This window comes from Marmota marmota, unplaced genomic scaffold, assembly GCF_001458135.2.
Source record: "Marmota marmota marmota unplaced genomic scaffold, marMar, whole genome shotgun sequence".
In the NCBI taxonomy this organism is placed as follows: domain Eukaryota; kingdom Metazoa; phylum Chordata; class Mammalia; order Rodentia; family Sciuridae; genus Marmota; species Marmota marmota.
In genome coordinates this window covers 3644803-3667098 of record NW_026000022.1, presented here as the reverse complement: position 1 = coordinate 3667098, position 22296 = coordinate 3644803, and the positions used below count along the sequence as shown (strand labels likewise).

The window sequence follows — 22296 nt, the reverse complement described above, 5'->3', positions numbered from 1 at the left end:
TTCCAGTTTCACAGTTGCCAGGAGCTCCGGGGAATCACCTTTTCTCACCTGAGTTTTGAATGCCACCTCGCAGTCAAGAATCCGTGTGAAAGAGGGACAAACGCCCGCGCGCCAGCCTCAGAGACACCCCTTCGAAGGTAAGGACGGGCGCCCGAGCCACGAATGCTAAGTCCCGGTTTTCCCCAGCCGCTTGGAACAAAGAGCCACCCAGACTCAGGGGCCGGAATCTGAAAACTAGATTGATTATGTGTGTTGTGCGTGCGCGCCTAAGAATAATCGGTGAGACAGCATCATCAACTCTCACTGATAGTATGATTTTTAGAAGTGAAAACATTGTCAATTCTTTTCTTAGAGATGAGAACAGCTGAAATAAGTGATGACAATAGTTGTTTCTTAAGCACTTACGGTGTGCCTGACACAGTATAGAAAACTTTTGTTGTATGCACGTAAGCCTTTCAGAGGTGAAATGAAGGAGGTATTATCACATTTAATAAAAGGGAGGGAGATTCAAGCACAAAGAGATTTAGCAATTTATCCAAGGGCATCCAACTTTTTATTCAAGGGAATGGCTTTATAGCTGGTTGTTCCCCCTGGAAATTCTGGAGGTAGATTGGCAAGGGAATGGTTTATTCAAAGCCAGCTTTGAGGAAGATGGAGAAAAACTTTCTGACTCAAATATCCATCTTTGGGGGATTTAGGGACATGGAAAGATTTTATAAAAGACAAGAAGGCAGAGTGTGACAAAAGGCAGGAAATGTACAGATAGTGTGTGTGTGTGTGTGTGTATATATATATATATATATATATATATATACATATATATATATATATATATATAGTTAGGCTTTGTAAGTCAGAAACATGCCAATCTCCAGTTCCTAGGCCCTCTGAGTGTGGGGAAAGATCTCTTCCTTCTGCCTCCACTCACAGTTTGAGGAAATACAGGTTATAGAAACTCAGTTATTAGGAAGTTGCCCTGTTTTCAAAGGCAGTCTGTTCCACAGCTATGAAGTAGTAGATCCTAGTTTCACATCTAATGTTCCTGGTTCCAAAGCTCTGTCTTTAATCTGTGGGGCCTCCAGAAGTCAGAACACCTAGCAGGTTGTATCCCAGTTATCAGAACAGTTAATGGCTGGAAAAGGTCATTCAGGGGTAGAGATCAGAGAATACTGTAATAATTTCACCAACTTCCCTTGCTCTATTCTTGGGACCTCTGCAAACATATTCTATGCCACACACATTGCTGGGACCTAGGGAACTCCTCTTAACCCCATAGCTTGGGTAGACTGGGAAGTGCAAATTTGGGGAACTGCATTTGCTGGTCTGGGCACACAGTATAGAAAGGCAGGTTCTGCCCTCTGGGACCTTACCAGGGGGAGAAGGCTGGTTCTCAAAGAATGGAAATGTCCTCTCAGATGAGCTTGGACAAGGCTATGCCTGTGTGAGCAGTAATAATTAGCTTCCTTGAGAAGCCAGCCTTTGAGCCACATTGCAAGGACTGTAGTTTCCTAGTGGCTGGGAGGAATGGGGAGATTTAGGGAAAAGCATGAAAAGAACAGTAACAGATAATTGTGGGACAAGAACTATGAAGTGGCTATGATTTTCCTTGCCTTATAGAGGGAAACCAAATTCCACATAGACTCTTTGTTCCTTTGAGTGAAGTGCATGCGGTTTTCTAAGATAATTTTTTTTCTTTTCTCTTTGGTTGTTTTATCACCTTGCAAATGGAGTGAAACCCCATGCATTGCACCCTGGAGAGAAATAATTACCTGGGGGGAAAAAAAAATCACTGGTGAGCTGCAGCTGGAGTTCAGTGGTAGAGCTCTTGCCTAGCATGAGTGAGGGCCCAAGTTTGATCTACTATGTTAAAAACAACAACAACAACAACACTGATGTTATGATTTTTGTCAAGGCAATTTATCTTAAGAGGAACTCAATTATATGTTTTGCTAATGAGAATGGGTGGTAGCAAGGCAATTTACATTTATTTCTGCATAAGTCAGTGAAACTAGCTTTAATCTAGACTCACTTCCATGAGTCTCAGGACCCTCATTAGATAAAATTTTTAATGGCCTAACATTTATGGGTTTCTGTGAAATATTTTATTCTAGAGAATGGTCAGTTTCTTCAGGGTAGGGGTGGGGTCAATAAACAAGGGTGGCTGGGCAGAACCAGCAGCTTAGGAGATGACCAGATACTCTGGAAAGGGCCTTGTTCTGCATGGCCTTGTGGGACAGAAATGTTTATAACTGATCTTCTCCCTAGGTCTCACAATTTTTGAAAGAGAAATTATTTTTTTTTATTTAGAAAAAATTTCATGACATTAGATGATTCAGATAAGTATATGACTATTCTTTATATACACACATATACAGAGGTGCACATACGTTTATTTTATACTTAAATAAAACATTAGATATATGTATACATTCACTTAATGTATTTATTATTCAAGATATAATGTATGTTTTATTAAATGTATATTATATATGTACATATATGTATATATGACATATTACATTTTACTTCTTTAAGTATATGAATAAGTCCAGTAAATCTGTGGCTCTTGTCCTTGGCTTGGCATTAGAATCACCACCTGGGGAGTTTTGGTGACTCAGGTTTCCCAGGCTATACAGACAGGGAATTTCCAGACAGGTGGGTAGAGCCCTAGCTTCATTATTATTTTTAAAAGTTCCAGTTGAGATATAGCACCCTGGACATCATTGAGGTTAAAACATTCTTTTCAAGATGTCATGATTTAAAAAGTAGAAAATCAGGGCAATATGCTAATGAATCAGATGATCACATGAACTCCAAACTCTAAATATTTTAAGAATTTAATGCATTAATTAATTCAGCAAATAATCATTAAGCAGACATAATGTAAAAATGTCAGTTAGTGATAATTACTATAAATAGAAAAACAAAGGGAGAGAAGACAATGGAGAGAGAGAGAGAGAGAGAGAGAGAGAGTGAGTGTGTGTGTGTGCGCCCCTATAGACATATATTTGAACTTGAGCAAGCATGCTGTGCTAGATTTTCCACAGAGTCCTCAGGGACCTATTCATTATAACCTGCTAGCAACAAACTTTAATGGAAAGACAGGACTACTGAATTAATCATAGATAATTAATCTTGGCTATTTTGGAAAAGTAACATTAACTAGACCCTATCTTCATGCTAACCATGAAAATTAATCCAGTGAATTTTTTAAAAAGTTAAATTAAAAAATTAAGCCATAAAAACGAAGAAAATAAAGATAATCATCTGCTTTACAACTGTGAGAAGAGGAATCATCTATATTTGAAAGTAATAGAAAAGTCACAAAGCAAAAACAAAAAAAGTTTGATGCCCTCAATATATAATCTTCCATTTATTAGCACATCAAAAGAGGAATTAAGGGCTAAGGATGTGGCTCAAGTGGTAGCACGCTCGCCTGGCATGCGTTCGGCCTGGGTTCGATCCTCAGCACCACATACAAACAAAGATGTTGTGTCCGCCGAAGACTAGAAAATAAATATTAAAATTCTCTCTCTCTCTCTCTCTTTAAAAAAAAAAAAGAGGAATTAAAAGCAAACTAAACAAATTGGACAAAACACTCAACATCTGAGAACTGAGCAATGGATGTGAAGAAATAGTTCATAATCATAGAAATAAAATAGCTAATAGCACATGGTTAAAATTGACATCATTTATAACAAAGCCAACAGGTACCATCTTTCCATATTGACTACCTGGTTCATTTTAAAACATGAGACTGCCCAGTGCTTTTCCAGGTGTGGTGGATGGAAACCGTCTTGCACTGTGAGGGAAGGTATATGAATCATGGCAACATTTCTGGGCAATATGATTGGCAATGTCTCAAATATGTTGTGTTCATTCACATCCTGCCATGGAAATGATAAGAAATGCAAATAATAATAGCTAACATTTAAGTGGGTGTTTATTATTCTTCAGTCATTTGCAAGAGTAATGCATGTAATTTATGATCAGCTCTTAAGATAGATAGTATTGCTGTCTCCTTGTTCGGACAAAGAAATTGGGGCAGAGAGAGGATAAGTGACATGCCTGAGGTTCGTTCACTGGTAAAAGAAAATGGAGATTCCAGTCTTTCCAGGCAGGTACGAGAGGCTGCACTCCAAAACACTGAGTCACATGCGAGAGTCAGGTCTCGTGAGGACAGTCATGGAGTTATTTCACAGTATAATTCATCTTGTAAAGAATCATATGTCCATCAGAAGGAATTTTGGGTGGCAATTAAAATGATGTTAACAAAGAGAACAGCCTGATACAGGAAAATGCTCACTGCATAATATTAAATGGAAATGCAAGATATGAAATTAATTAAATACTTTTAACTATTTAAAATACACAGAAAATAGTTAAAATGCTAAAATATTATTTTATATTGGTTTCTTTTAGTCTTCATTTTGTAAATATTCTGTGTTAGGCACATATTGCTTTAAAAATCAGAAAAACATTTAAAGAAAGAAGAAAATTAACAGTTACAAAAAAAAATCGGAAAAAACTGAAAAAATCCTACATAACAGAAATTTAATATTTATAGTCTCCTATATTTGTTTTATTTATACTTGATAGTATATAAATGACATTTCTCAGAATAGTTCTTTTTCTGGAGATGAATTCATTGTTTAATAAAATATTAACCTCTAGATTTAATACCTACAGCTTAACAAGTACATTCAAAGCTTAATGCACACACAACCACACACACAGAGCTTCATGAATATCAGCTATTTTTGGTACAATACGGTCCTATCATGCTTCATATTGAAACTAATAACTAATCAGGATCTCATAACTTGCTGTGTGTGTGGCACACACCCCTAATCCCAGGGATTCTGGAGGCTGAGACAAGAGAATTGCAAGTGTGATGCCAGCCTTAGCAATTTAGTGAGGCACTGTATCAAAAAAAAAAAAAAATTAAAATGGGCCTGGGGAAGTGGCTTAGTGACAAAGTACCCCTGGGTTTAAATCCCAGGACAGGGGGAAAAAATCAGAATCTCATAATTTTACCCATTTGTAGACCTTATTAAAAAACCTCAAATCTTAAAAAAAAAAAGGAAAGAAAGAAAGAAAAAGAAAAAGAAAAAGAAAGAAAGAAAGAAAGAAAGAAAGAAAGAAAGAAAGAAAGAAAGAAAGAAAGAAATTGATGACCTTTACAAGGTTACGTCAGCCTTCACCAGAGAAATAACATAAAGGAAACAACATTTTTCATTCTACAAGAATAGACAGAGTTAATGATAAAAGGTGTTGGTGGGGGGGAATGGAAGAAGTTTCAAGCATAAAACTGTTCTAATTCAATTATGAACAGTGGGTACTTTCCATACATATTTGTTCCTTTCGCCTTTACATTATTGATGTGTAGCTCTTGGAAATTCCACCAAATGTTTGGTGGTGTTATAGGTAAGGGTTGTTATAAATAGTTCGGCAGCTTCGTTATTGAACTTTTTCTAGGATTCAGGAATTAATAGCTCCCCTTTTGTTTAGGATGGGAGGTGAGTGGAAGTTGGTAAAAGGAACTTATTCGAGGCTACCATGTACCCAAAAGACTTCATAAATATCAGACAGCTTCATTATGTAAAGAGCCTCTTTAGCTTCGTTTTGATAATAAGCAAACAGGCTATAAGACTTTTAAATACCTTGCCCAAACTTGGAGAGCTCCTCAGGCCTTGGTCAAATTAGACAGCCAGCTAGGGTCTGTGCATCCGTGAGACTAAGCTCTTTCTATCACATTGTGTTCCCTCCAGCTGGAGGGTCACTGAGGTGGAAGCAGCAAGGTTTTTGGTAAACAAGGGACATAGGGTTATTTATGAATAGTTGGACTTGGTGAATGGTCTCCACTGAGGAAGAATTTGCTGACATTCTGCTTTCTAAATTTTGTAATTAAAAGGGTAAGGGTCAGGTTGTCCTAGGATCAAAGTTCTATGCAGATCTCAGTTACACTGGGTCATGGTCAGTTTCAAAGAGGGCTCTGGGGTGTAGGGAGATCTTTAAGTCTCTGTTCCCTACAATAAACACCCATGGGCACTTGAGTTTGAATGCATGGCCATAGCACACACAAGTGTTCTTCAGTGACACTGAAGAGCTATGTGCTACACACTGGGCCAGACTTTACTGACAAGCAGAATAGGCTCAGCTCCCAGAAGGAAGATGGATTTTTAAACATTCAACCCACAAATGAAAATTGAATTACCAATCATGATGAGCAAATTCTTATGCACCCTCCAAAGGCCTGGGTATTAAAGGCTTCATCCCCAAGTGGTGGCTTGGGAGGTGGTGGACACTGGGAAGCGGGGCCTAGTAGGAGATCTTTAGGTCATGGGGGTGTGCCCTTGTGGGGATAGTGGGACCCTGACTACTTTCCCTTTCTTCTGTTTGTTCCCTGATCATAAGGTGACCATTTTTACTCCACCAATGTGTCCCCCACCGAGATGTGCTTCCTCACCATAGACCTAAAACAATGGGGCCAGCTGATAGTAGACACAGACACAGACCTCCTTAACTGTGAACAGTAGTTGACTATTTTGACATAAACCTGTCTAACGCACATACACACTCATGCACTGCCACAGCCTGGCTGGCTGGGCAAAATAGCTGGGGCTGGGGGGGGGGGTGATGAAGAACTTGTGTAGGTTGATACAGCAGGAGTAGGAGCCCTTTATTGTAGGACAGGAGGGGTATTTATACATTCCACAGAGCTTATCTTAATTAACATAAAATAGATACAGCAGTCAACCAATAAGGAATCTCCACACTTAATGGCTTGCTGGCGTTACTTCACAAACCACTCCCTCTGGCAAAATGCCAGGCGCCATCCAGACTTGTTTACAGACTCTAACAATGCACGTGTCAACACACATGTTCCCCATAGATGCAACTGCTGTACATGTCTTGGCATGACACAAATTGTTCCTTAATGAAATGGCAGATTTTCTAGAAATACTGTGGCCCTTAACTTTGACTTTGGAGGCAGGACTTAGTAGATCAGGCCTAAAACACTAATTTTAGGCCTAATTCTGTTGAATTAGAAAGTTGCATTGTTAAGTATTTCTTCTGGAAGCCAACATTAATTGCCTTGACATTTCGTTAGTTCTCCATGGCTGGAACTTCTGAGAACTGGTGACCACTTTAAGGGATTTGAAAATATCTGGGCTATGTTTAAACATCTGCTGTCACATGATTTTTTAAAGCCTTCATAAGGCAGGTATGTTTTTATTAAGTTTTTGGCATAAGCTGTCTTATTCTGTTTCAGATAAACTATTTGATACAGAGTCCTAAACATGCATTGTGGAGGATTATTCATGACTCTTTTGCTTCTTATGGTTACACGCGACTCAGGTAAGTTGTGAAAAAAAAAATAAAACTTTGTTAGTAATCTAGAGGGAATGTCAGGATTTTGTCTTTTTTTTTGGGGGGGGGGGTGGAGGTGGTTACTAAAAATGCTGAGTTTACCAAAATGTATTGATTTAAAATTCTACTTTAGAAAGTTGACAACTATTTGGTGTCTCTGAGGTAGAGAATAAAAAGATCCATAGCAATGGAATCAAGTAAAAAAGATCCATGTGATAATATTTTTTTTTTAAAAAAAGGACTTAGTTCTCCAAGCTTGTAAAAACTTGTGTCCTGAAATAAATTACATTTGAGAAGAAACTTTGGTTCATGTTATTTGAAACTGAGGAGGAAGCAACTATCTTTATTATGGATTTTTTTTTTTTTAGGAAGTTTTGTACACACCAACTCCTTCCTTAGAGGGATGCAAAGATTCATCTGATTCTTTAGGAAATAATAAGTACCTTATATATTTATAAACAATATCAGGGCTAGAAAGAATAAACAAGAAAGAGACTGGTTAGATTAGGGAGACAAGTAGGTTTCTAGGTGGATATCAAGTACGATTTCTAAACTTATTAACAACGATACTTGGAAGTCCCCTCTGCCTCAACCCTCTTGAAAAGAATTCTGAAATCCCATTCTTTGGAGAAGAGTTCCATGATTGGATGGCAAGTTTTCCCTCAGGCTTTGGAGGGTAAAGTGGGAGCACATATGAGACTTTGCCTGGATATATTGTCTAGGAGAAGGGAACATCTACTTTGGTAAATTATTGCTGAAGGTCTAGCTGAGTTAGTAGATACTTTCAAATAACGTAGGTCCAGTCTTGAGTATGGTTACTTAAATGGGTCCTCTATTGTTGTGATGGCACCAAGGCTACAATGCAGTACTTTCCAAACATTAAAGGAACAAAGTAGATATTCTCTTCCTGATAGAGAATAATCTGTCAGAAAGCACTGAGTGGAAAATCAAGGTGCAGGAAGAGGTGTGTGCATGGATCCCACGTTCTGTTCACATGCACTAACAAACTTGCTCCCAGTTACCATGAAACATGTTAATCAGCTTTGCATTGCTGTGACCAAAATACATGACAAGAACAACTTAGGGGAGGAAAAGTTTGTTTTGGGGTCACGGTTTCAGAGGTTCAATCCATGGCCTTTCCATACTTCACCACTCTGGGCTGAAGAAAGAAGCAAGTGATAAAATATATCCCCCCAAAGCATGCCCTCAATGACCTACTTCCTCCAACCCCATCAACCAAGCCTAGAGTAACCTTCCAATTATTAATCCATAAAAAGGATTAACCCTCTGATGAGATTATAGCTCTCACACTCTAATTACTTCACCTCTGGACATTTTTTTTAAAATTTTTATTTATTTATTTATTTATTTTTAGTCATACATGACAGTAGAATGCATTTTGTATATAATACATACATGGAATGTACATACATTAATCATATTGTCTATCATGTTGCATTGCCCAACATGAGCTTTTTTGAGGTCACTTCTTATCCAAACCATAACAGGATGTTTCAGAACACAAATACAACTCTAAGATCTGCTGTGTAATGTTGCCAGAGTCCCAGTTTCTTGTCTTTTCAGGTAGTTGGACAGGACCTTCCATTAGTGGGTAACTGGGGGCCGACATAGCACTATTCTATCTGTAGAAGTCATTTAACTTAGTTGAAGTTAGGTGACAAAATCTTATGCTTGTCCAAACTCAAGACTGTTCCAAAGGATACAGGTTATTGGCCTTGCTGGATTCATAGACCCTGCTCATGGAAAAATCGGAATACTGTTCTTAGACCTTGAACTCTACTTACCTGAACTTCACTCATTTCTACAAACATTATTCCAAACAAGCATTATATTTCTTCAAATGATAACTATTTCCTAAGAGGAATGAGTGCATATGTTCATCAAAACACAGGCATATTTATACAGGCATTTAAAAACTTTTTTGTTCCTTTTAGATATATCTGACAGTAGAGTATATTTTGACATATTATACATACATGGAGTGTAACTTATTCTAATTAGGTTTTTACAAACATTTTAAAATATTAATCAAAACTTGGAAAACATGGAATAACCCAGATATCCTGTAGACACTTCTCTAATAACCCAATTTCTTAGTATTTTTCAATTTATAGAATTAATAGTCAAATAGTAACACAACTTGCATAACAATGAAAAAAGAACATATCCCTGCCGCATGTAGCAACCTGGTGCCTGTCACAGACAGAGTGGTGTACAGAAGAATTCAGACTCAGAAGAGCAAATCTGATATGATTCTGCATTTTATTACATATGCAAAACTCTAATACAGGAAAGCAAATGAACTGTCAATGGCTTGCCATATTTTGAGTTTCGTATATATTTTTATCACACCTTCTGTGTTGAAGTACTGAAATGTAAAACAGAGATTATGTGACAACCACTAAACAGAATTGGTTGATGCTCATTAACTCTTGAACTTTGAGATAGACTTGATATTCCACAGTTTCAAAGAGTGCTTCTACCCTTTGGGCCACTTCCTCTTTATGCTGTGGTCAACCATGCTGAGTTAAAACCAGCCTGTTGCTTTCAGAAATAAACTGTCGCTGTAGAGAGCACTTTGTCGATGTTCTCAGGGAAAAGTTGCATTCGATTAAAAGATTCTCATTTTCCCAATGTGGGTGAAGGCCACCCTGGAGCCACCAGAGGACAAGATATGAGAAAGGGCCACTAAAGCCAGGTTTGAACTCCCAGGAGTACAAGAGTGGCAAGAAGGCCTACCCTCTGAGCAGATCAGATCAAATTCCAAGGCCAGAGAATCTGGGCGAATTGAGAAAGAAGGAGGGAGACCGAACAGGAGACCAAATAACAGAAGTGACAGATACCAGAATTTGGAGTGATACTATATTAATCAATTCTTGATTATCCCCATGGTAACCTACAGAAATAACAACCCTATGCACACTTCAAGCTGCAGGAATACGTTTAACCATCCTCACACCTGCCCAGGAAATGGGCAGGTCAACTGGTGGGCTGGGTACAAGCTTGGTGAGATTTCTGAGGATGCAGATGAAGGTCTCTAGGTATCTGTTTCCTTTGGCATGGAGACTTCCTGGCTAGGGATGCTTTGGGGGTAGGTGTGGCAACATCATGGCCTGTGGTTTCAGTTGTCTTGTGCAAAATTTTCTTTTGAAAGATGGCACTTGTCAGGTCTGTCTTCTCGATGGATGTAGTAGGTTAGGTTCTCACACCTCCCTGTTTAGGAGGAATCATTGGAAGTTTTGTCTTCATTGTCTCCTGGAAAGTGTCTTATCCCTCATAGTGTTCGAAAGTCAGATGCTAAAAATAAAGAAACCATGGGACGGTGACACTGAGAATTCTCAGAGCTTTCTTATGAACCTTTGCTTCTTCACCTAACGCATCAAGAGAAAAAGTTACTTTCTTCATTTGTTTTTTGGTTTTCTCCCTTTTCTTTTACTTATCTTTAGAAACGTGTTTTTCACGGCCCAATATTAGCGCGGTGGAAGGGGAACCTTTTTATCTGAAACATTGCTCCTCTTCACACACAAGTGAAAATGAGGAAACCTCTGTAAGATGGTACAAAAGCAGCAAGTCGAACGGACGCACTGAGCTGAACCCAGGCAGCTCTCCCAGAATTACTATGTATGACAACACTTTGGAATTTTGGCCACTAGAGTTAGAAGACCAGGGCTCTTATTTTTCCCAAATGGGGTAAGTATATCTTTTTGCTTCACAGTCCTCTGGGCCTCTGTTTAGCCACTCAATTATAAAGAAATCTAACATGAAATAAATATTTCATTATTGAAAAAAATAATCTTTTTTTTTTCTTCTTAGTCATCATAAAGACTTCAGTAAGATTTCCTGTTTAGGGATCCTTGTTAATTAGTGCGGACTGAGTAAAGGTCGGTTTTAGAAGTCAGATGCTCCTTGGGGTCCTGATATCCTGGTGAAGTGACATCAACGGCTAGGACTTCATAATGACATTGATGTGTAGAGAAGGGGGAACAGGGTCATTCTCCTGGGTAGCATCTTCAGGTGGCAGAGAGGATGGCATTGATGGAGACACATGGTACTCTAGTTTTCAAGGCTCACTGGGATCCAGATGGCAGTGCTAGAGGAGGAGGTGTGTGTTCAAGAGCCAACCAAAACCCTACAGCCCTGAGCTCGTGATGAAGGGGAACAGGGACAGGGCTCTATAGTGTACTCATGCTATAGCCTGAGATTATGCCAGGATAATAATAATGGAGAAATGCAACTATTATGAAACAAGAGCAATCCATTGGATATTGAATACATCAATCACTGTTACTGGACTTGGTTCTGTTGACAGGAACATACAGAAACATGTGCACACATATATGTACACATATACACATGTATGCATGCCTTTATCTAGAGATTTGAGAAAATACCTCGGGGCTGGCTGAGTGGTGTCACTGTGCTGTGAGATGTAGCAGAGTTCTTTTAGAAATCTCGTTCTTTGCACTGGAGTGAGTCCTGATAACTCTCACCCCGTCTTTGAGAGCAGGGTGAGATATCACAGTGAAACCTCGATATCACTCCTGTGGTTTTGCACAAAATGAGGTCATGGGTTTTTTTTTGTTTTTATACATAGAAACTCCCAAGAGTCATAAAGAAATTACAGAACTCTTTCAAAAGTCAGTGCATTTCATGTGACCTTTTAAAGACAGATGATTGCAGAAAATGGGTCACGACTGGATTTTTCAGAGCAGGTTAAGGAAGATTGAAGACGGTACTTGTAAATTGGGTGGAGGAAGAGAACAACAAACACTTCCGAATCCTGATTGAATACAGGAACAAGGACAGGGCAGAACCATCAAAACCAAGGGGACAAACCCGTTGTCTGTGACCAACTTGGAGATGTGACATGGGAGTACAGAGAACACAACTCACCACAGGAAGCCATATGGAGTTATTAGCTAGAGAGATGATGTGAGAGAGGCATGGAAACTCAGGGGTTGGATAGGAGAGGGCAAGAAAACAGGGTGGCGCAGAGTGGCCTTGGTGACAAACTTTGAAAGTTGTTGGAGACTGATGAGTAAAATGTGAGAGTAAGCAATGGGGGAGAAGCAGCTTTCACAATAGGGTGACGATGGTGGGTTCTATCTGGGAGTGAGTTGTTTAGGCCACTTAGGATGGTGGAAAATATAGAGGTGCTCAACATAGAGCAATCAGTAAGCAGCGTCCTGGTTTTACTATAGGTGTGTGTGTGTGTGTGTGTGTGTGTGTGTGTGTGTGCGCGTGTGCATGCATGTAGCCTTGTCTTGTATGTGCCTACTCAGGTGCGCATTAGCTTTTGTAGTTTGGTGTGGGAGCTGCTTTCAATGTGCAGACCTTCCACTTGGAATTCTCCCATGGGAATTGTAATCCCTTAATTCTTAACGGACTGCATTTACTAATAATCAGATGCTTCTGGGGACCCATACTTTAATCCTGCAGTGATCTGTCCCAATATATTTTAAGGAGGAAACCATTTAAGAAGGAAAGGTTTCCAGAAGAAAGAATTTTCTCTGATAGAGTCAAAGAAATGAAGGTAGAGCGAGAAGCACACTTTAAAAACTAATAATCAGATCCTGAGTTGATGAGCAGCAAGTTGGGCTTGGCGAGTTCCCCCCAGAGAGCGGACTGGAGGTTTTTAAGCCCTTTCTGTGCATGGCCAGAGGGGGAGCTCAGAGGCAGAGTGCAGTTAGTGGTCCCACCTAGCAGGTCAGAGTCCACAGCTTTGGGTCAGTTGGCCTCAGCCTCACATCAGCCTGCAGTTCTTCTGTAGCAAGTGTGGCCTGTTGCTTCTTTCCACGTCTGCAGTGTAATGTTGCACGTGTGACGAGCACTCATTCTGTCAGTTTCCTGAGTGTTAGGAGGTGGACTACACAGGTAAAGAGCATGATCTACTAAGATGAGAACTTGTACATGTCTGTTCCTTAAAAGCAACAGGTCAGAGAGACCTGGAAATAATCTCTCTATCCAGATTAGTGAGGCTGGAGTTGGGGAAACTTCAGCAAACACTTGAGAAGAGAAGGGTGCCAATGGGAGTCTGAGTCCTTCTCAAGGGCCAGGCGGCTCCATTATGTCTCATGGCCACTGACCCACTGCATTTAACTGTGACAACCGCCTGCCACCCTCTCCAGCACTGGACCATCTTCAGATAATGCCCAAAGTGAGGAGCCAGATTTACATGGATTGTACAAAACACTCCTGGCCCTTGGGGCTAACCAGGTGTGCATTCCCATCTGGCCTCACCCTGAATAGGTGTGTGACCTTGGGCAAGTGGTTTAACTTCTCTGAGATTGAGCTTTTCCTTCTGAACATAGGGAAAATGCCTGGTACAACAGCTGGAGCTTGGTGGTAGCCTTGTCTTGCTCCCAGCCTCTTCTAGACTTAAAGGGGAGCTGGGAGAGCCTAAGTTGGGTGCCCATTGGTCAGGCACACAGCACCTGTCTGCTGTATTTGGGAGATGGATTCATATGTATACTGGTCTATGACATCACGTATGGATACGTATATCACATGTGCAATGTAAGCAAACGTCAGACTATAAACGTTTTCTTTTCTTTTCTTTTTTTTAGAGAGAGAGAGAAGAGAGAGAGAGAAAATTTTTTTAATATTTATTTTTTAGTTTTCGGCAGACACAACATCTTTGTTTGTATGTGGTGCTGAGGATCGAACCCAGGCCACACGCATGCCAGGCGAGCGCGCTACCGCTTGAGCCATAGCCCCAGCCCCAAACGTTTTCTTTTTAAAATTACTCATTTCTGACCAGAAGGAACCACTATAAAATCTATTCAGATTCACTTCTGTTCAGTAAAGGGCTCATATAGATGTGCTGAGGGCCAGAATAGACTTTGTGTGACTCAACAGTGTAAGAGACAGGGATTGGAATACACTGACCTGAGATACATAAACCTAATGTATATACTTACTCATTCAGAAAACTGCCAGGAGTTTATAGACATCAGGAAAACAAGGCCACCCTCTCATCCTGACCTAGGATTCTCTGTTCTTGTCCCTTAATAAAGATTACCCAAGTTTTAGACATCTGCTGTTCTAACATCCATAAGATACAGCCAGGTGTGTGTGTGTGTGTATTGCTCAGGGTTTTATCTTTCACCCTAGGACTATTGTTAAATTTCTTGCTGCTCTGAAATAAGAGGAGGCAAAGTAGGGTATAGACAATCAATGAATCAATCTCTTTATACAAAAATTAGGAATAAATTATAGGATCAATGACAACAGGGAAGGTGGTTGATAGCTATAAGGTTTCTGTCATAATTATTAAATGCTTTTACACTTTTATTTCATAGAAATGATACTCAGGAGCGGACATTAACCGTCACCAGAAGAAACATACACAGCTGTTTTAATGAAAAACAAGTAACTAGCAAACCTGTGGGAGTTGAGAAAGTTTTGGAGATTCCATGTACAAATGATTACTATCAGAAACTGATCAAGAAAACATCATTATATAAGGTAACACTTGAAAAGTATTTCAGCTTACAACATGATAGCAAAGATAAAATTCCCAAATGAAGATCTGGTGGCTGTGGACCATTTTGGTCTCCTAACAGACAAGCCTTCTGAACCTACACAGCTCGAATGGCCTGTTGAGTGGGGTGTCCCTGCGGGGTTATTGGGAAGATCTAAAGTACACAACGTGTGTAGCCCAGTAGCTTCTCTGTTCTGTGTGAGTTGTCCAATCAATTTTGACAGCTGCCCTCTTCGGCCCTTCCTTCCTTTTCCTTCTCCTTCAATTAATTAATTTTTGGTAATGTGAGTTTAAGTTTTTCATTTTCTTAAATCATAAACACTTAAAATTCAAAACTTGAGTGCATGTGTTTTTTCCCTAAAAATACAAGTTTATTTTATAAAGTTGAAAGATGGAAAAATATAAAATGAAAGCAAAAAATCACTCATAATCCCACCAGCCACTTTTTTTTTCCTGTGTAAACATCTACTTTTAAAAAAGTGCTTTGTTCTATTGTTAGTGTCTCTCTTTTACTCACTAAAAAATTATATTTGATTATTCACCTACATCTTTAAACATTCTTCCAAATAGAGGATTCCATTGGTTTCACCTAACAGATTCCCTTGTATTAGACATTAGTACATTCCCAATTTTTCTCTCTTATTTAAAGGCTAAAACGAGTATGATTTCCATAGGTCTTTGGGTGTTTATATAATTTGTCTACAATCAAATCCCTAAAGTATATCATTGGATCAAAAGTTGATGGCATATTTATGACTTTTGATATACAATATCATATTAGTTTCTGGGAGGCTTTGCTAGTATAAGGCCCCACACTTGGTATAAGAATTCTTCTTCCTTATATTTACCCCAAACTGGGAAATGATGCTTTCAGAATTGAAAAATCTGACATGGAAAATTTCTGAACCTCTTAGTAATTTTTTTCTGTTCTTTTCTTAATAATGAATTAAATACTTTAATATGTTTATTATATCATATTATTCCTTTTGTGGACAGCTTGTACATTTTCTCTTTTTCAGTTGATATACCTTTTTCTTGTTGGGTTATAAGAGGTCTTTTAAACAATGCTACAGAGATTCTATATATACTTGTGTGTGTGTATCCTGTGTTGTGTGTAAAGAACATACACACACATCTAAGCACTTGCACAACTCCAACAACATAGTTTCTATAGAATAAATATGAATAATCTGACTCTATCATGGAAACTTGGAAGAGCTTCAGGAGTGGGTGGTCTGAATAGGAAAGAGCTGAGAAACTTGAAGCAACAAAGGATTTACCCTGTTTACTTGGATTTTTCAAGGAGACCTCTTACCTGACATGTTTTCTAAACATTGAGTCAGTCCCCAGTTGACTTGTTTCTGTTTCCCATCGAAGGTCCACATGTTTTACAGTTCACGAAAATCAGTAAGTTCAACATATTGGGTTTTAGAGTCCCAAGGTACAGATACCCACATTTAGGAAAGGGGCATCCTAAGGATGTTTTTACCTAAACAATTGACACAGGGGCTAAGTGTTCTCATCCTGTGGATTGATTGTGACCTGTTTGAGGGGAGGAGAACAAGGACACTCAATTTGTCAAGGGCTAATTGGAGTTTCTGATATTCTGTGTATCCTGGAAAAATCAGTTTGGGTTTATAAAAATTTGACTTATACAGAAACATGTTACTGTTCTGAGGTACCCCTGTGGGTACTAGCTACACAAGCCTGTTTTGTCTGGGTCCAGCCACAGTGGCCACCAGCTTTCACCAGCTTTGAGGGAGAAGTCTGTGGATACTAGGTCCTTTTTATTTGATACTTTCAGGAAGAATGTCAACTGGTAAGGATCAGCCATTCAGTTCCCCTATTCTCCTTCTGTTCTCATCCCTAGACTTATTCCCAGGGTGCCTAGTTCATAGTATACAGAGTCAGAATGAAGTGTTACATTTTGAAACAGGCTTGTGCAGAAAGTTTTGAACAGAATAGAAATTATTTGGGGGGGGGTGGTATTTGTGTGTGTGTGTGTGTGTGTGTGTGTGTGGTGCTGGGGATTGAACCCAGGGCCTTGTGCATGTGAAGCAAGCACTCCACCAACTGAGTGATATCCTCAGCCCTTTGATGTGTTTTTGCTATTATTGTTGTATTGTGTGTGTGTGTGTGTGTGTAAAATATAGTTTAAAATAAAATGCGGACAGTGGTTATGGTGCCCCAGTGCTCCATTTCCCAGGACAAGACAGGGATAACAAGGTCATGGGGTCACACTTCACTGATCATTGCTCCAATGAGAGCAAGATCAAGTCACTGGGACATTTTCTCAATAATTGCTGATTTCTGTTCAGTTTTCCTTTTTTTCTCTAAGGATCTTAAGCTTTAATTGTGAATGATTGTAATACAAATATTGCCTTTGCTTACTGAAAATATTTTAACTTGCTTTTTTAAAAAAACAGAACTGTGAAAAGTTAGCTGAAGACAATTCTAGCCTATTTATGATGAAGAACGCTGAGTTCAGTGACCAGGGATTTTACTCCTGTGTGTTTTCTGTTTATCATAATGGAAAATTTTATAACATCACCAAAACCTACAACATAATAGTAACTGAAGGTAAGAGAAATCCCAGAATTGGGAAGAAACAAAATTATATTAAAAAAACAGAATCTTTCTTGGAAGGTCACCTAGGAACTCAGAGCTCATTTTGTTGAGCTTGTGACCATGTCACTCGTTAAAATTAATAAGATTCAAAATCTTCATTTTGGTTCCCAGCCACCTGACTGAATTTTTTTTTTTAAATTGGGGCAGCAGATGAAAGGATACATGGGTGAACCAACCTCACAGAAGTCAGCTGTATTTTATTTATAATTTGAGTAAATTGTAGAATTTTGGGGTCATTAAACTTTTTGTTTCCACACAACAAATATTTACTGTGGACACAAATATTTCTGGAGGGCCTCTATTTTAAAAAACTGTACTTAGTATGGAGAGGCCAGGGAAGCAGGGAAATATAGAATTGAGAGAGTTAAGCACTGTTTTTAGGGAATATAAAGACCCAATAAGCTACAGAAAGATGCCATCATCTGTGGAACATCTGTGAGGCTGCCTGAGGGTGGTAGGAGTTGCAGGAAGGACAGATGCAGGGGGCTCCAATTGAGCTGGGTCTTTGTGGGAGAGCATCACAAAGGGGCGGGATGTACTAGGAAAGGGCTGATAGACTGAGCTGTAAGTGGCACATGGGTGCTACTAGGAGTTGGAGGATAACACATGGTCTGGTTTGCCATGCCCCCCCAGACTAGATATGATGAAAAAAATAAAGCACAGCATTTTAGAATGACAGGGACCTTAGAGTCATTTAACTAAACCTCATTCTACGAAGGATGTGGTGTGGACGATAATTGGTCATTTCTGGTCCCTTCTTGGGATTTTCCAAGGCAATCATCAAATCGCACAGAAGCTTAGCCTAGATTTTAATATCTGATTACAGGAAAGTCTGTTTATTTTCCCACTGAGTTCAAACACGCCTTCTTGCACCTTCTAGCTACTGTTGCTTGATTTCAATAACTTCAAAGATTGGTCCCTTCTTAACATAAAAATTTCTTCCTTTGCTTGAAGATAGATGATTTGTCCGTGCTGGACTTATGTCCCACCCCGCCCCCCACCATCCTGGAAAACTAAAACTTTGGGTGGGTAACTCATCCAGCCAAATCTGTGGGTTCAGTTTTCTTTCTTTTTTAAAAATTTGCTTTAATTAGCTATACATGAAATATTGGTAACATATCAACTTTAGCAAAATCTTTCCTCTTCAACTATCCACATGTATGGCTATATACCCGTGCGCTACTACTGTAACAAAGTGCCACAAGCCTAGTGTCTGTCCTCAAGTAGCATGTATTTATTATCTTACAGTTCTGGAAGTCAGACTCCAGAGTAGATTGACTGGGCTTAAAATCAGAGTTTCAGCAGGATTGAGCCACTTCTGGAGGCTGTAAGGGAGAATGTTCCCCAGCTTCCAGAGGCCATCTGCAAGTCTTGGATCGTATCAGTTCATCTTCAGAGCCAAGAGCAGAGGACCACCGAGTCTTCTCTCTCTCTCAATTTTGCTTCCATCATGTTGTGACTTTCTGTCTCTCTTTTCTGAGGACACCTGTGATTGCATTCAGGGTCCACCTGGATAATCCAGGATCATCTCCTCATCTCAACATCCTTCACTTAATCTTGTCTACAAAATCCTACGGCCCCGTGTCTTCATCCACTTCCTTTGCTATAATAGAGTACCACAGAGTAGACCCATGGTAAATGACAGATGTTTACTTGAGGAGGCTAGGGATTCCCAGAGGAAGGGCCACATCTGAGGAGGGTCTTCATGCTGCATCATGCCTAGGCAGGAGGGCAGTCCAGCATGTGTGAGCAGAGAAAAATGGGAGTGGACTCATCCTTCTCATCAGGATCCCATTCCCACAACAACCAACCCACTCCAGCAATGATAATATTAATCGTTTTTTTAAAGTGCAGCCCTCATGACCTCATTACCTGCGGAGTGGGATTTATTCACTGTGGGAACTATTAATCTGCCTTCTGTGGCCATTAGCTGGGAATGCCACCCCTGAATTCCTAAACTCCAAAGTCTTAAATTCTATTGTAATTATCGACTATAAATTCTTGAGCTTTACTTTCTCATGGGTATATTTTCATTTCCTATAAACCTCTGGCCCCTTGATATTGTCACCCCCTCTTCTTTCCCCCAGTCATCTTTACTTTCTGCCCATCACCACTTCTTTCCTTCCTTCCTTGAAGAAGCAACAGGGATATCTATTATTAAATGGCAGAGATGGCACCAGCTGCTTTAGGTGAACTGCCCCTTACCGTCTTCATGACAGTGAGGTTGTGACCCTGGGCTGCTTGGCTTCTCTCTAACGTTTTGTCTTCAGTCAATGAGACAGTGGTGTTTCTCAGCATTCTGCAGTTCTCAGCTGCTTTAGGCTGCACGCTAGCATACAGTGGGAGGCTGCTGGGTGATGCACTCCTATCTAAGCATGGCCAGATGGGCCGAGCAGGACACCACTGTATTCTTCTAGTCAGGGATGGAAATCTCTCAGCATCAGAAGTAGAAGCGGACTTTCAGGTGTGGACCCCAGCAGGGCTGGGTCTGGGCTGAGCCGAGTGAGTCACCAGGACAAGACACTGAAGGGAATCTCCTCTCTGTGTTCTGTACAAGGAGGGTTGGCACCTGAGAGTGACATCATTCAGATTATATGAACTGTTTAGAGATTTTTCTGTTTAATAATTCTGGACCACAGTGGGCCTTGGGTGAGATTGTAATTGCAGAAAGCAAACCATAGATATAGGGGACTGGTATATTAAGGTTTTTATTACATGGAATTAGCCTATTGTGACAGAGAAGTTGATCTTTTTATTTTCTTTTTCACATTTAGGTCAGAAGAATATGGCTCCCGTTCTTATTGGACCAAAGATTAATTATGTTGAAGTGGAATTAGGTATATTTTTAATATGTATATTTCTTGCATTTATGAGTATGGGGCATAATTGGGTTTTCAAGGGGCAAATCTCATTCATTTTTAATTGACATCATGTGCACAATATACTCCATATTTGGTGAAGAGTACTAGCACTGCAAAATCAAGAAAAGCATGTCTTTGAATGTTGCCATCTTTAGACTGATTAAAATGATCAGTCTGTCCAAAAGACTGTGGCACTGTCTGTGGTTTTTAGACTAGGATTTCTGTCACCCTGTGTGTGGCTTTTCTCTAATGGTCTCCAAGGTCATTTCTAAATAGGAAAATTTGGCGATAACACTCTGGGGAGATGAGTCAAACTGGCTTTGTGCTTTGAATATTCAATTAATTAATTCACTTGGAACCAATGGGCCACATCAGCTGTAATTTAGGATTTGTTTGACAGGTCTTATGAATCAACATGTCCAGTTGAGCCATTTCTTTCAAATAGGAAAGTTAAAAAAAAAAAAGAAAAAGGCAGAAATTCACATCTGCTAAATGTGCTAACCCAGGTATTGGCTAAGTGATTGAAATACTTTATTTGAATTAGATTTTCTAATCAACTCAGATGGGTATTAGACATGTTTTATGGATTAAATAACAGATATACAGAAAGGCTAGTAACTTGTCTAAACTTAAACTGCTGGAAAGTGGAAGAGTGGGGATCATAGTCTCTGTCATTGCTTCCAAAGTCCACAGCTTGGAATCGATGTTGGGGTCATAGTAGTTCATATGATAACGCATGCCCGGAGCCTGTCAGATAAGATGTCCTCTGTACTTGCACTTTGTCTGCTTTTTATTTTTATTGATTCTAGTCCATGTCTATATTATTTCTTTCCTCTCATTTTGGGCTTTTTTCTTTTCTTTTTTTTTCTAGTACTGGGGATTGAACTCAGGGGCACTCAACCACTAAGCCACATCCCCAGCTCTATCTTCTATTTTATTTAGAGACAGGGTCTCACTGAGTTGCTTAGAGCCTCATTTTTGCTGAGACTGGCTTTGAAATTGTGATCCTCCTACCTCAGCCTCCTGAGCTGCTGGGATTACAGGCATGGGCCGGGTGGGCTTTTTGCTTTCTTACTTTCCTAATAGTATGTATATTTTATGCCCTAAATTTCCTTCTGAGTACTATTTTTAGCTACTTCTACTAAGAATTGGTATATCATATGTAATACTATTTTGTTTCAAACATTTAAAAAAATAATTCCCTTGTGATTTTTTTCTTTAATCCATGGATTATTTTTGTTCTTAATTTCCAAATGTCTGAGGATTTTCTAGTCATGTTCCTGTTATTGATGTTCAATTTAGTTTCACTATAGTCCACGATTAGAGACTATCATTTTAACCTTCTGAAATTTATAGTGATTTGCTGAAAGGCCAGGATAGGGATTATTTTGATGAATGTTCCAAGTGTAGTTGAAACAAAGATGTATTCTGCAGGTTTGGGTTATATCACTCTTAAGTGTCAATTGGTTAAGTCAATTAATGGTATTATTTACATGATTTACATCCTTACTCATCTTTTGTTTTCCTGCTCTATCTCTTTCTGAGAAAGATACATTAATATTTCTAAGTATGATGGTCAATTTGTCTACATGCTCTATGGTTCTTGTCAAATTTTGCTTTCTTTGTGTTGAAGATAGAATATGGGCACATATAAATCTGTGCCTGTTGAATTGACACCTTCATCACTATGCGATGTCTGTCTATAGCTTTCATAATGCATCCTTCCTCAGTGCCTAGGCTCTCTGGTATGAAATAATCAAGACAGTGTTTTTGGTTTGGGGATTGGCCTGTTTTATCTATTTTTAAATCCATTTATTTCTGAAATTTCTTTGTCCTTATGCGTAAATTCTGTCTTACATAAACTGCATATCTTTGAACCTTTTTTGAAGTCCAATCAGTACATTGTTTTATATTTAAGAAATTACTGAT

The 22296-nt window shown here is 39.3% G+C and overlaps 2 protein-coding genes across 5 annotated transcripts in view; both read left to right on the top strand.

Annotated features, from left to right (window-relative positions):
• Nucleotides 1–1776, top strand: part of Il1rl1 (interleukin 1 receptor like 1) — a 37316-nt gene extending 35540 nt beyond the window's left edge. The window contains exon 11 of the mRNA XM_048810481.1: nucleotides 893–1776. Within this exon, the coding sequence (XP_048666438.1) occupies nucleotides 893–1098 (206 nt within the window). The 3' untranslated portion in view covers nucleotides 1099–1776. The remainder of the gene's footprint in view (nucleotides 1–892) is intronic.
• The window catches only part of Il18r1 (interleukin 18 receptor 1), a 38176-nt gene that overhangs the window by 588 nt on the left and 15292 nt on the right, over nucleotides 1–22296 (top strand). The window contains exons 2-8 of one of the 4 annotated variants that reach the window (XM_048810482.1): nucleotides 15–137; nucleotides 1731–1816; nucleotides 7277–7362; nucleotides 10842–11085; nucleotides 14697–14862; nucleotides 17305–17458; nucleotides 20281–20343. In XM_048810482.1, coding sequence (XP_048666439.1) covers nucleotides 7305–7362; nucleotides 10842–11085; nucleotides 14697–14862; nucleotides 17305–17458; nucleotides 20281–20343 — 685 coding nt within the window. In that variant the 5' untranslated portion in view covers nucleotides 15–137; nucleotides 1731–1816; nucleotides 7277–7304. Of the gene's footprint in view, nucleotides 1–6; nucleotides 138–1730; nucleotides 1817–7276; nucleotides 7363–10841; nucleotides 11086–14696; nucleotides 14863–17304; nucleotides 17459–20280; nucleotides 20344–22296 lie in introns of all 4 variants that reach the window. The other 3 variants (XM_015505000.2, XM_048810483.1, XM_015505001.2) reach the window with 3 other exon arrangements.